This window comes from Nicotiana sylvestris, chromosome 10 (genome assembly GCF_000393655.2).
Source record: "Nicotiana sylvestris chromosome 10, ASM39365v2, whole genome shotgun sequence".
Taxonomy (NCBI): Eukaryota; Viridiplantae; Streptophyta; class Magnoliopsida; order Solanales; family Solanaceae; genus Nicotiana; species Nicotiana sylvestris.
This window is the reverse complement of record NC_091066.1, coordinates 153,282,481-153,295,009: the sequence shown is the minus strand read 5'-3', so window position 1 is coordinate 153,295,009 and position 12,529 is coordinate 153,282,481. Positions and strand designations below refer to the sequence as shown.

The 12,529-nt window shown below is 35.9% G+C and overlaps 2 protein-coding genes across 2 annotated transcripts; one reads left to right on the top strand and one right to left on the bottom strand.

Annotated features, from left to right (window-relative positions):
- Nucleotides 1-2,116: 2,116 nt before the first annotated feature.
- Nucleotides 2,117-6,612, top strand: LOC104241180 (uncharacterized). Its single transcript, XM_009796095.2, has 5 exons — nt 2,117-2,486; nt 3,044-3,116; nt 4,847-4,898; nt 5,189-5,258; nt 6,304-6,612. The coding sequence occupies exons 1-5, from the start codon at nt 2,304-2,306 to the stop codon at nt 6,388-6,390; spliced, it is 465 nt and encodes a 154-aa protein (XP_009794397.1). The 5' UTR covers nt 2,117-2,303; the 3' UTR covers nt 6,391-6,612.
- A 1,374-nt stretch (nt 6,613-7,986) lies between these two features.
- LOC104241181 (14-3-3-like protein GF14 iota) lies at nt 7,987-12,004 on the bottom strand. Its single transcript, XM_009796097.2, has 7 exons — nt 11,814-12,004; nt 10,634-10,940; nt 9,703-9,790; nt 9,472-9,581; nt 9,160-9,308; nt 8,367-8,443; nt 7,987-8,273 (listed from the first exon to the last, which is right to left on the bottom strand). Exons 1-7 carry the CDS (start codon nt 11,884-11,886, stop codon nt 8,250-8,252), a joined length of 828 nt encoding a protein of 275 aa, XP_009794399.1. The 5' UTR covers nt 11,887-12,004; the 3' UTR covers nt 7,987-8,249.
- Nucleotides 12,005-12,529: the final 525 nt, after the last annotated feature.

Genomic DNA, 12,529 nt, shown 5'->3' with positions numbered 1-12,529 from the left:
GCAAGAATATTTAAAACCTATCACACCTCTACTAGTGCACGCTTTTTTTGGCTGATCTAAGTAAATCCATTATGTAAATTAAATTAATAATTCTAAATAATAAAATAAATGTACACCAAATAAGAGAAAAAGATGGAACGAGTGTACCAAGATTTCGAGTGTCGCACTAATTTTGATATCAAAAATCAAACTTCAATTGATAGACCGAAACTTGATAATTGATACTTGATAGTACTTGATACCACACTTCACTTGAATACTTGATATTTGATAATAATAATTTTGTAATGGCTAAGCTAAATAATTGATGAAACTTGAAATAATAAATAATTGAGAATTTAAGAACAATAATATCAAGAGAGAATTGAGAGAGAACTAGAGTAGTAAGAGAGTGAATTGTGAGAAAAAATAAAGAAGAAGGGGGATATTTACAGGTTTTAAAAGGTTAAAAAATGTAAATTTTCAATTATTAGGGGTGGGAGGACTATATTTTTAATGGGGGAGCCATTTCTGTAAAATCTGGCCGTTCCTCAACGGTCATTTTTCAATTTGACCGTTGGCTACGGTCCAAATAATTAAAAATTTTTTTTTTTAACGGTAATCGGGCTGATAACGGGTTGCAGCCCGTTAACGGGTCGCGGGTTTAGCGGGTAGGGTGCACCATTATCCAAAACCTGTTCGTCCAAAACCCGCCCCCGATCAATCCATTCCAGCCCGCACAATAAGCAACAATAACAAACTGAACCGGGCTGACCCGGATTAAAGCGGGTTGAAAACAGGTTAGTCCGGCCCGATTAGCACCTATAATTTGCAGGACAGCCAAGGCTAAGGGGTAAAGTTTCTTACACTTATCCAAGGTTGCCTAAACATACTTAACTTACTGATTTTTTTCCTTTTTCCTTTTGAGCATACGTATTTTTGACCCTCAGAGTCTGATTCCTTTAACTGTTGACTTCATGGCCAATTCTTGGACTGACACTTTTTTGAAAGTGACCGAATTTCTTGCAGAAATAGACCTATAGGCACTCTAGGTTTCTTCCTGAATCTGCAAAAGGTGCAAGCATCCTTGAGTCCATGTTTTCTTAAATAAACTTAAGTACATGTTAATTATTTTTTTTAGCCATGATGTTCGAGCCAATCTACACATATCCCAACTATTATAGTGGATATGTCCTACTTTTACCTGCATATGCATCGAGTAACTCCGCCCACTATAGTATTTTGGGAAGTTATGTTGTTCACGTAGCTGAAGATACTCTACTTATGGCTTCCGGACGGGTGGCAACAAAGTCAGATCTAGGATTTAACTTTATGGTTCAAATTTGAAATTTTGTCATATCTCATCTAATTTAATGGGTTCAAAATTTATTATTTGCACATATTTAATGATTTTATGGATAGAGATACAAGGTATGAACGAAAGCTACAATTCAGTTGAACCCATAGCTTCTACGCTGCATATGCCTCTGGGTGGCAGGTTCTATGTGAAAACTGGAAATAACAGGGTATCCCCTCTCTGAAGAAAAATTAATTGGAGTTATAATTGGAACAAAAAAATGCAAATACTTACCTAATTTTACAAAATAGATATATTTATATCCTCTTATGACTGATCAAATAATTCCTTTAATTTAGAAATATTAGTTTCTTTGACGTAAAAATTTTGTGCATTCTACAGCCCAAATTTTTTCCAATTCAAAACGGGAAAAAATAAATAAGAAATAGCCTAATATAACTGCTAATTGACAATTAGCTACCGTTTCAAAAGTAATTAAAATTTAGCCATTTTTTCGGATAAAAATAAAATTTGAACAAAAATACGCTTAAGAAATTCGGAAAAACTACAGTATAATATGCTCAAGTTCGAATTTTTTATACGAACATAATGCGTTAGAGTTCCAACATTATATATTGAAAGTTTATAAGTACTCCATAATTCAGTATATTATGCTGGAACTTTTCATATTTCAACTAACATATTTTTATGTAGATATTACTTTGACGTAAAATAATAATTATTTTTTAATAATTTTATAAATATTGGCTATTTTCTAATTATCAGTCAAAAAACGGGCTAGGCCATGCTATTTTGACATTCAAAACCCCCAAAAAACCAGCCCAGTAGATTCTTGATTCTAAAATCAAACTGAGAATAACGAGCTTTTCTCAACAAAAATTGATCAAAACCCCTTTCAAGAAACAAAAGATTACATCAAAATCAAATCTGTTCATGCATCATTCTGTGATAAATTCCCCAAACCCATAAAACCCAAAAAGCGAAGAACAAAAATAAAAAAAACTTTATGGGGCAAAACACAGGCGCAAGTGGGAAAGGCAAGAAAGAAGAGGAAATGAAAAAGGAAACAGTAGAAGAAGAAGAAGAAGAGGAAGTAGAAGAAGGTGGGGAAGAAGAAGGAGAACATGATGAACAAGATGGCATGTCTGTACATTCTCCTTGTAAACCTCCCTCTTCTGCCCTTCGTAAGGTATCCCTTTTCTTCATTGTTTTTTTTTATTATTCTTTGCTGTGACATGTTGTGTATGTATCATGTGTATGTTATGTTTTAGATTATATAATTTATTAATTGTAAACTAGTTGGAGTCAACTATATAAATTATTTTTTGTATGATGGTAGTGTCCTGGCCAGCTCGTGCGTACCTTGATTATTACACCAGGTTCTAGGTACCTGCACCTCCCAGTGCAAATACCGGATAACTCTGTCTATCAAGGCTTGAGGCTGTGTGAAGGAATTAGCTTGTATTTTTTAAGTCCACTGGGATTTGAAAATGAGGTCTCTTGGTTTCTCCTCCCACTTTATTGACCATTAGATCAAACCCTTCGCTCCGCTCTATGAATCATTTATGTTCATTTTGCTCCATTTGTGTCTCTTTCATTTCGATACTCAGTAATTAAGATGATATAGGTACCATTTTCTCGATTATGACATGTTGTGTTTGTATCATTTGCATGTTGATGTGTTAGATTATAGAATTTATCAATTATTTTGTTTCTTCTCTGAGCATGTTTACTTTCGAGCTATAGGAGCAATCACAGGTGGAATTAGAGATAAGATTGTTGGAGGCTCTTGAAATCTATCCCCCTGCCAAATTGAGAGGTATAATTTGTCATTTTTTATCTGTCATTACACATTTTGTATGTATCCTCTTTAATTAATTGCCTTATGTCTTGGTGCGTTTTTGTTATTAAAGCTGAAGGGTGGCAACTTTATCATAGTTTGTCTAGTTCAGAAGTAAAATGTGCTGGATAAGAACTCGTGGTATAATCTGGAACGTGTTGAAATTCTGTGGTAATTGAAGTGCTTTGATTACTATAGTTTGAAGAAATTTAACGCATTGCGCACCTTAATGCACAATTTCACTGTTCTACTTAGAGCTCTGCTTATGTAGTAAATAATAATGTATTATGCCGTGGCAAAATAGACCTTCTTTCTTTGATTTTAAAGCAAGATTTTTGGGAAGTAACAATTCCATTGAGTTTGCTTTCGGGAAACTTGTTGGTCGTGGATTAGTTCGTTATATGCCACCAGCAGCCTCAACTCAAAGGCGCATGTTGATCTCTTTGGTTGAGATTGCATCCATTTAATCTTATTCAACTAGAATACATGGGAAGGGCTTCCTCTACTAGTGGCTCGGCTTGGTCTCGCTCTCTTCTCGCACTATTCCTCCCCATTAAAAAGAGCAGTTGAGAATCTCAAGGAGGTTAAAAATCGATGCTTCCGGCATTTGAAATATGCCGGGATTGAAGATGACACAATATTCCCGCCGTGAATAGCAATATACGAATTGTTATGCAGTGGATAACAGATGAACTACCTAGCCTTAAGGATGTTTTTGTCTTTAAATAATTTTATCCACGTGATTCTAATTCACGTGTTCTTATTCTACATTATGGCCCGCATAAATAATAAATTATTCCAACAAAAAGACATGTGGATATTAAACTTAATAGCGAAAACTAAACCCTATATTACTTATGAGGATATCATTTTTTATGAACTAATGACGCATTAGTTATACTCATATTATCTTTTCTTATGCGCCCCAACCAAACTTCGTCATACTTTATGCGGAGATTGGTTTGCTAATTTGGCCAACCAAACGATGCCTAAGTATATGTAGCGTGATATTAAAGAGAGTAGTAGTCACCCCCTTTTTTCGTAATAGTATAGCACTTTCTGGGTGCTATTCTGTTAATAAAATTTTACCTTACTCAAAAAAAAATATATGAAGCATGCCTGTGTATAAATGGAGCTAGATATAACTGGAGATAGGTAGATTATAAATAAAGTAACATAAAATAATTGGAGCTAGGTAGGAAAATTCTCTACATGCTCGCATAAAGACGGAGCTGCATAGTTGTTTTCAAAGCTTAATTTGACTGAAGCGTTTGACTTTGTAGTATCATACTTTGATCTAATATCTGGCTGGATTATATACTTGGATATCATCTTAGTGTTTCCTGATGTTGCAAGATTCTTAGTAATTATTGCTCTATATCTAGGCTGTACAAAATTAATTGCTTTCATGCTATTTAGCTGCGAGATTACGCCTTCTGCAACAAAGAGCGATTTAGCTAAGTAGGAATATCTTTTAATTTAATTATCACTGTCGCAATAATTGATACTATATCTATTAAAATATAACCGTCGAAATCGTAAAATGTAGTGACAGAGAAGAAAAAGTAGCTGTAATCATAAGAATATTCTTGGAATTCTTTTTTTAAGTTTCTGAAGGGCAAAAGAATGGAAGCTGTGGAAAGGGCAGAGTAGCTTGCATTAAATTTTGCTTTCTGCTTTTAACATGTTCACCTTGATTCTTATTGCAGGCATACATCGTCATTTTGTCCTTTACGGCTTGACAGAATATCTGCGTAGAAGGTTACTAGGCTACTTTTTGTCCTTTTCTTTTATTAACTCTCTTCATTTATGGTTGTTAATGAACTTAGGTCATGCCGCACTCTCAGAAAAGAAATAAGAAAAATGAGGCACGTGTGAAATTAACGTACTTACACCCCCCCCCAACCCCAACCCCCACCCTCACCCCCCAAAACCCCACACACACACGTGCACACACACACACACACATGTAGATAGAGAGTGTGAGGCGTTTGATTTAAACTTTTTGTGACTGTATCTTTTGTCTTTCAACATTGAATTTACTGTCACAGCTTCAATAGGCAATTTGCTCCTGATGATGTTTTGAAGCTGCTGGATCGCTTCTACAACTTGGAAATGGTGGTATGTATTATTGGTTTGCTTTCTATTTGACTTCAATCATTATAACTTTTCCGTTATTCAGTATTTGACTTTGAAAGGTTGCTCACTGGAGCAGGAGAATTACATATATATAAAGCCATTCTTCCTGCTCTATGATTAGCAGGATCAAAATGGACGCACTGAGCCACATATTCGCACACTGTTCTTTAAGTAGTAATTTGAGTTTCTTAGAGGTAGCGTCTTCTTAATATATCATAGTTGGTCTAGTTTTCTCAAAGAGACTTATAGCCTGTTTGGCCAAGCTTCTAAAATCAGCTTATTTTGAGAAGTACTTCTCAAAAAAGTGCTTTTGGTGAGAGGCGGTTTGTGTTTGGCTAATTAATTTGAAAAGCACTTTTGAGCAGTGTTTGGCCAAGCTTTTGAAAATTGCTTCTAAGTGTATTTTTCTCAAAAGTGCTTTTGGAGAGAAGCTACTTTTTTCTGCTTCTCAAAAACTACTTCTGCTTCTCCCCAAAAGCACTTTTATTCCTTCCAAAAGCTTGGCCAAACACCTCAATTTTTGGCCAAACAAGCTATTAGATTAGGACATTGAAAGCGACATCAAGGAGACAGATCTCTTCAATTTGTTGCTAAATTCTGGCCCTATACAGCAGACGTTCTATTGATATTTGAGCAGGAAAGAAAGAGATTGAAATACTTCAAAGAGAATTTGTTTGACTGCATTATTTACCTTAGGAGTTATGTAGTGAACATTTTGAATAAGCTGCTTATATTACTATATTTTTCAATTTATATATCATAGGACCTTCAGACTCTAACGGAAACAACCTCTCTGCCTGCCGAGGGTAGGGGTAAGGTCACCCTTCCCTCCCAAGACCCCTCTTGTGGGAATCCACTGAGTTTTTTTTTTTTTTATTGTTGTTGTTGTTGTATATATCATAGGACCTTCAATATAGGCTTAGTTATCTCTGTTTCGTAGGCTAGAATCTTGTTTTTGTGGGGCAAATTCTTCTTGGAGTTACGAGCGATGAGTGCTCTTATTCTGATGTCCGTTAACTAATTTCAGAAACCAGATGATGAGGATGCAGAAATCCTAAATCAAGAGGAAGAATTTTCGTTGCCAGAGAGTTATTTCTCGAAGGAAGAATCTTGAACGAGTTTGAAATCGATATGGATTTTGGACTTCACCTCTGGCAATTCTTGTATAGTAGTATCAGAATGGTTAAGTTCTTTTTGTTTTTGTTGCCATAATCAATCTGGTTACTCTTTTCTTGAATCTTCTTAAATTGGCAAATTCTAAACCTTACTGAAATTTTTGTATGCATGCTGAGAATTGATTTCAGCTTTCCTGATACAGACAGTTGATCTTTTTACATATTTTCTCTTTGAGACTCCATCCCCCCCCCCCCCCCCCACACACACACACACACAAAAAACCTTCTTTCTGTACTTGGAGATGTTGCGAAGCATCAAAATTCCCCATGCTAAGAGATTTTCTGGATAAATGTGATCACTTAAGGAGTCTGACTGATCAAGATTACTGAATAAATCAGTATGTAATTAGTTTATTCTATTGCATAATGCAAAAATGTACAATGGCTAGAAAGCTTATATTTACTAGTATAAAACAGTGTTAGTTCAGACATCGTTCCTTTTCCTAACATGCTTAAATAGCTTCATGTTCATGTGGCACAATTTCGAGTGTCCCAAAGGGATGACTTAGGGGTTGAAGAGCGTGGAATTACGAGGGAACCAAGGTCTGAGCAACTGACTTTCATGGTTTTCATGTGGTTATTATATGTATTATTTTCTCGATTATGTATTCACCAATATCTTGGCCCTCTGAACTAGGAGCATCGTGTTTGCTTTGAAGCAACTGTATGGTACTGGCATTTTCAGTAGAGACGAAACTATTGTACTGGTTCTAATGGAGGTAATAAATATTTGAAAAATTAGTCAAGTTACGCACAAACTAATCAGACACCACCGTTATTATTCCCCAAAAAAAAAGGAAAGAGAGAATGAAATTCAAGTAGCAAGGCTTGATCTGAAAGATCTACAAATGGTTGATCTCGAATATCTTTAGATTGTTGAACGCTTGAAGTCCTCACGAAAGTACAGTGGGAATGCATTCATATTAACAGGTAGATAAAACTGGAAAACCAAAACTGTGAATCAAGAATGTTTCAGAGGAAAACAACTGCTCTGATTTTTCAGTCAACAAAATCGGGAGTTTGTGTGAGTGTATGCGTGTCTAAAGAAACGGTAAAGTTGTTTCTGTGTGACCTAGAGGTCACGGATTCGAGTCGTGGAAGTAGCCACTAGTACTTGCATTAGAGGCTATCTGCATCACACTCCATTGGGGTGCGGCCATTCCCCGGACCCTGCGTGAATGCGAGATACTTTCTGCATCGGGCTGCCCTTTTTCGCTTTTATTTTCTTGTTATCTTGCTGATGTTATAGTCTGTTGCTACTGCTTCTTTTTACAACTTTCCTTGTGCCAAGTGTCTATCAGAAACAGTCTCTCTACCTTCTTAAGGTAGGGGTAAGGTACACTACCCTCCCCATACTCGTGGAATTACATTGGGTTTGTTATTGTTGTTCTATTCTAAAGAAACAGTCAACTACTAAGAGAATAATTAGAATGATATGTATCAAAATATTTTGCATTCATTTCCTTTCGATCTAATGAAAGTAAGAATCCATAATCTCAAGTTCATTATCTTGCTCCTTGAAAAAAGCAAGCATATAAAAAAGGCTCAAATCCATTATAAAAATATTAATTAATACAAAACATGCCCGCAGTTTAGATGGTAACTCTTCCACAATTAACAACAAGAGTAATTCAACAACAAAAAAAGCAAGGAATAAGTCTCAAAACTAGTTAAAAACAGCAGCTGATCATTCAATGAATTGCATCTTCTTCTGATGAGGCCATTGCAAAATTATGCAAGCAGTTGTATCTTGCAAAGATGGGAAAACAAATCTGTTGTAATTTCTTGCGCGTATCGACTATTGCTTAGCTTTTGATGGCTCCTGTAATGATGCCAAGAAAAATAGAAATTTATGTTAGTAGAGTCAAAATGATGTAAACTTTAAAAATGGAAATAGGTCTAGTTAATAACTCACTTCAGTTTCAGCAGCTTTGGCATCTGCAGATTTTGGTTCAGCAACTTTTGGTTCATCAGCCTTCACATTCTCTTCACCTGTACAAAAAGTCATCTTTAGTATTGCTTCCAAAAGAGTTCTATGCACTGACAGCGTAAACGATATTTACTAAATCAGGTCATTAATGAGGTAATTACAAGAAAATCTATGTGTTACGCATCAAAAAATAACTTAATGAAAATGGTACTTACCATGCAATAAAGAGGCTAAACTACCCTGATAGTGTGAAAGATATGTACACTGTCAGTATATATAACTTATATCTTTCTTGCATTCGAAGGTGGGTTCTGAATTATAGGACAACAATCTCAAATGCTAGTAACTGAGTTATAAATTTTTTTTTTTCCATATTTAGTGAATTTCTTGCTATACATATAAGAGTTGGCCTAAAGTTACTAGATTCTGCTTAAACCATATCTTAAAGCCTACATCCACCCCAGTTTGCATTACCATACTTTCATGATTACAGTAGAAATAGTTTTATATCACATAGACCTCAAAGAATTTGAAAATGTTTGACGTGTGAGTTGCCGAGAGTCCAGCGGAAACAACATCCTTGCCCTCTCAAGGTAGAGGTAAGGTCTGTGTACACACTACCCTTCCCAGACCCCACTTGTAGGAATTTACTGAGTTTGTCGTTGTTGTTGTATGAAGTGTGAGTTATGCTTGATATAGTATGACGTTTATAGAGTTTAGAGATACTTCAATGTTATTGGACTACATTCTATATCACTTATTTGGATAATAGAATTACCTCCATCTTCAGGCAAATCAGAGGTCCATAGTGTGAGATTGTCTCTCAACAGCTGCATGATTAAGGTACTGTCCTTGTATGATTCTTCACTTAAAGTGTCTAACTCAGCTATTGCCTCGTCAAAAGCTTGTTTAGCCAAATGACAAGCCCTGCAAAATTGAATTGTCAATCTACATCATCTAAAGGGTCTGGCCCTTCCCCCTTCCCCGGACCCCGCGCATAGCGGGAGCTTGGTATACCGGGCTACCCTAATCTACATCTTATCATATCATATATTTACAAGAATAAACAAAATTGGTTATGAAGTGCTACCTTTCGGGGGAGTTCATGATCTCATAGTAGAAAACAGAGAAGTTCAAAGCAAGACCAAGCCGGATCGGATGTGTTGAAGAAAGATCAGTGTTTGCAGTGGCAGTAGCAGCCTAAAAGGGATGCAAAATCAAGTGCTGATCTAAGTAATGTGCATCGATTGCTGGTCTAAGTAATGTGCATCGATTAATCGACTAATCGTGCAGTTTCAGAACAGAAGAAGAATTAACTTGCCTCATAGCCCTTCAATGATTGTTCAGCAGCCTCTTTCCTTTCAGAATCAGTCTTGAACTCAGCAAGATAACGGTAATAGTCACCTTTCCTGCACCACAGAGAGAAATATAAGAACCTAAATCTATCAGAAATCTACTGAAAACTGAAAGAATTCGGTTTGGACCAGCTGCTAAGGACATGAAGAATCTCATATCCTTCTTATGGAGGGCCCGAGACATCAGTGAGATACCATTCTTGAACAATTAGAATTCTAACCTTGTGTCGGGAACGACAGGCCAAGGGGCAATCTCGGTTAGACATTTACATAGGGCGTATAGGTGGGGAGCTAGCACTGACAATACGGGTCTGGCCGAACCCAGTAACTTTGGTTCAAACCCTGTATTTGTCTTAAGCAATCCACTTAATGGGTGCAAAAAATACTAGAATTTCGAAATCATAAACTTTAAACCCTGTCTTCGCCTCTGCTTAGGCCTCCCAAAAGGTATCAGAAGCGTGTGCAAAAGGTTACTCAAGCCGAACAAAGATTGGCCCTCGAGTGCTAAAATGATCAAAATAAAAAGGATAGAACTACCTACTCATTATTCGGAAGTGAATCATAGAACACCAAAAATTGTGGTATCTTATGGACCTAACATAGGTCACATACCTCGCGACATAAGATTGAAATATCCAAACCTTCTTCTTCGGAGTGGAAAAGGACGTGGCTAAAACATTTAAAGATCGGCCTAGCCGCTCATAGGGACATATCTATCAGGATAGAGGATAGTCTAGGTTGATTTATAGATAGATCTCTCTCCATATAGATCGGTATCTTAGAAGGGGTTTACTCGGGCCAAAGGGAGATTGACCCTCGAGTGCAAAGGCAGAAGGGAGCTTAATTTCAAAACTCATCCGTTGAGAAAGTTATAGAACTGTTATAGGTTTGACTTACATTTTGTAATAGAAGACAGTAGCTTCACCGGTACCAGCAGATGGAATAAGGTGTTTGTCAATGATTTCAAGAATGTCAGAGCAAATCTTAGAGAGCTCTTCCTCAACCTTTTGACGATAGCCTTTTATCAGCTTGACATTGTGCTCGTTCCCTTTCGATTCTTCTTTCTGTTCAATGGAAGACATAATTCGCCACGAAGCTCTTCGAGCTCCAATGACATTCTTGTAACCAACAGAAAGCAAGTTCCTTTCTTCCACTGTCAATTCCACATCAAGTTTTGCAACTTTCTTCATACTCTCAACCATTTCTGTGATATCAAACCAATGTAAAGTCAAGATTCATACATTCCATTTAAGAGATCAGATAAGATGAGGAGAAGCGCTCAACATGTTTTGAGCCTCGCTTTAGGGCTTAAGCGCGCCTTTGATAACATTGAATGAATATTTCAATCTTTAGCCACAAGCATTATTCCAAATTGATGAGAATTTCAACCTTTAGCCAGAAGCATAATTCCAATGAAAAGGCAAGAAACTCTATTCCATTAAATGTTCACTGTGTTCCACATTTTATATTTGGATTATATAACCTCAAACAACCACTATTGATCAATGTGTACCAACAAAAAGAAGGTGCAATACATTTATTAACCATGAAATAAGGGATTAATTTTGTGTAAAAGACAGATGCCATGCACCTATTGCTTTGATGCATGTACCACGAGCAATGGCCGATCTAGAGTATTATTACCCGTTCTTGGAACACAGTAACTTTTGCTTAAACGTTATATTTCTATTAAGAAATAATCCATAAACTTTAAATTCTGGATCCGCCTCTGACCACGAGTGAATAAATATTCTTTTGCTCGCATGCACATGTACCTCTTATACTCCATTTCCCAACTATTTTACATAGAAAATACCAATAAAAAGATGCAAATGAATCTAGCATATAAACAATAGGTGCATGTACAATACGTATATACAAAACTTAAAAGAAAATATAAAGTCTTAAAATGCCAATATTATACTGGGTTTGTTGTTGTTGTTAAAATGCCAATATTAGCAACTAGTACTACGCTTTAAATCAAGAATCCGTCTAAGGTACAAAAAATATTAGTGCAAGTATAGATAACAAAGCAAACTGAATTAAAGAAAGAATTGAAGAGGGAAAGAAATGAAACCATCATAACGCTCAGCTTGTTCAGCGAGTTTGGCCATGTAAACATGAGTTTCTCTCTCTTTTTGGGACGCCATTTTCAATTCTAACAATCAAGAAAAAGCTAGGATGAAAAGGAATATGATAGAGATTGTTAAATGGTGAAATGCCAAACTAAAATAGAGTAGAATATTTCAAGTTTACAAATGAGAGAGAGATGAAATTTTTTTGGGGAGTTAAGAAGGAAAGGAAGAGCGTGAGGAAAGGGAAGATTAATGAATAAGGATGAATGAGAGAGTTGTGGGAGGATTGACTAAATCTCCATCTTTGGATCATTACTATTTACTACTACACCATTGATAGTAAAATTGGTAGACCGTGAAAATCGTAACTTAAAAGGGATAGAATTTAATTTTTGGATTTAACTTGTAGTATACATTAACGGTGTGAAAACAATATTTTCACTAGCATTATATATTTTAGTATAAGTAACGAATATGATTATCGCCTGTTATGAGGTTACCATTAAAATTTTGTCCGTATAGTTTAGTGGATTAAATTTCGCCTTTAAATATAATTAAAAAATATTTTTTTTTACAAATAAATTTAGCTCATCGGAATAGCCGATACAGAATTAAATAACGGTCTCAAAAAGGCCAATTAATTCTTGTTTCCTAAAGGGAGTGATGACTTTCACTTTTGTAACATCTCAATTTTTTTTCCTTCATTCAGCAAGTTGGT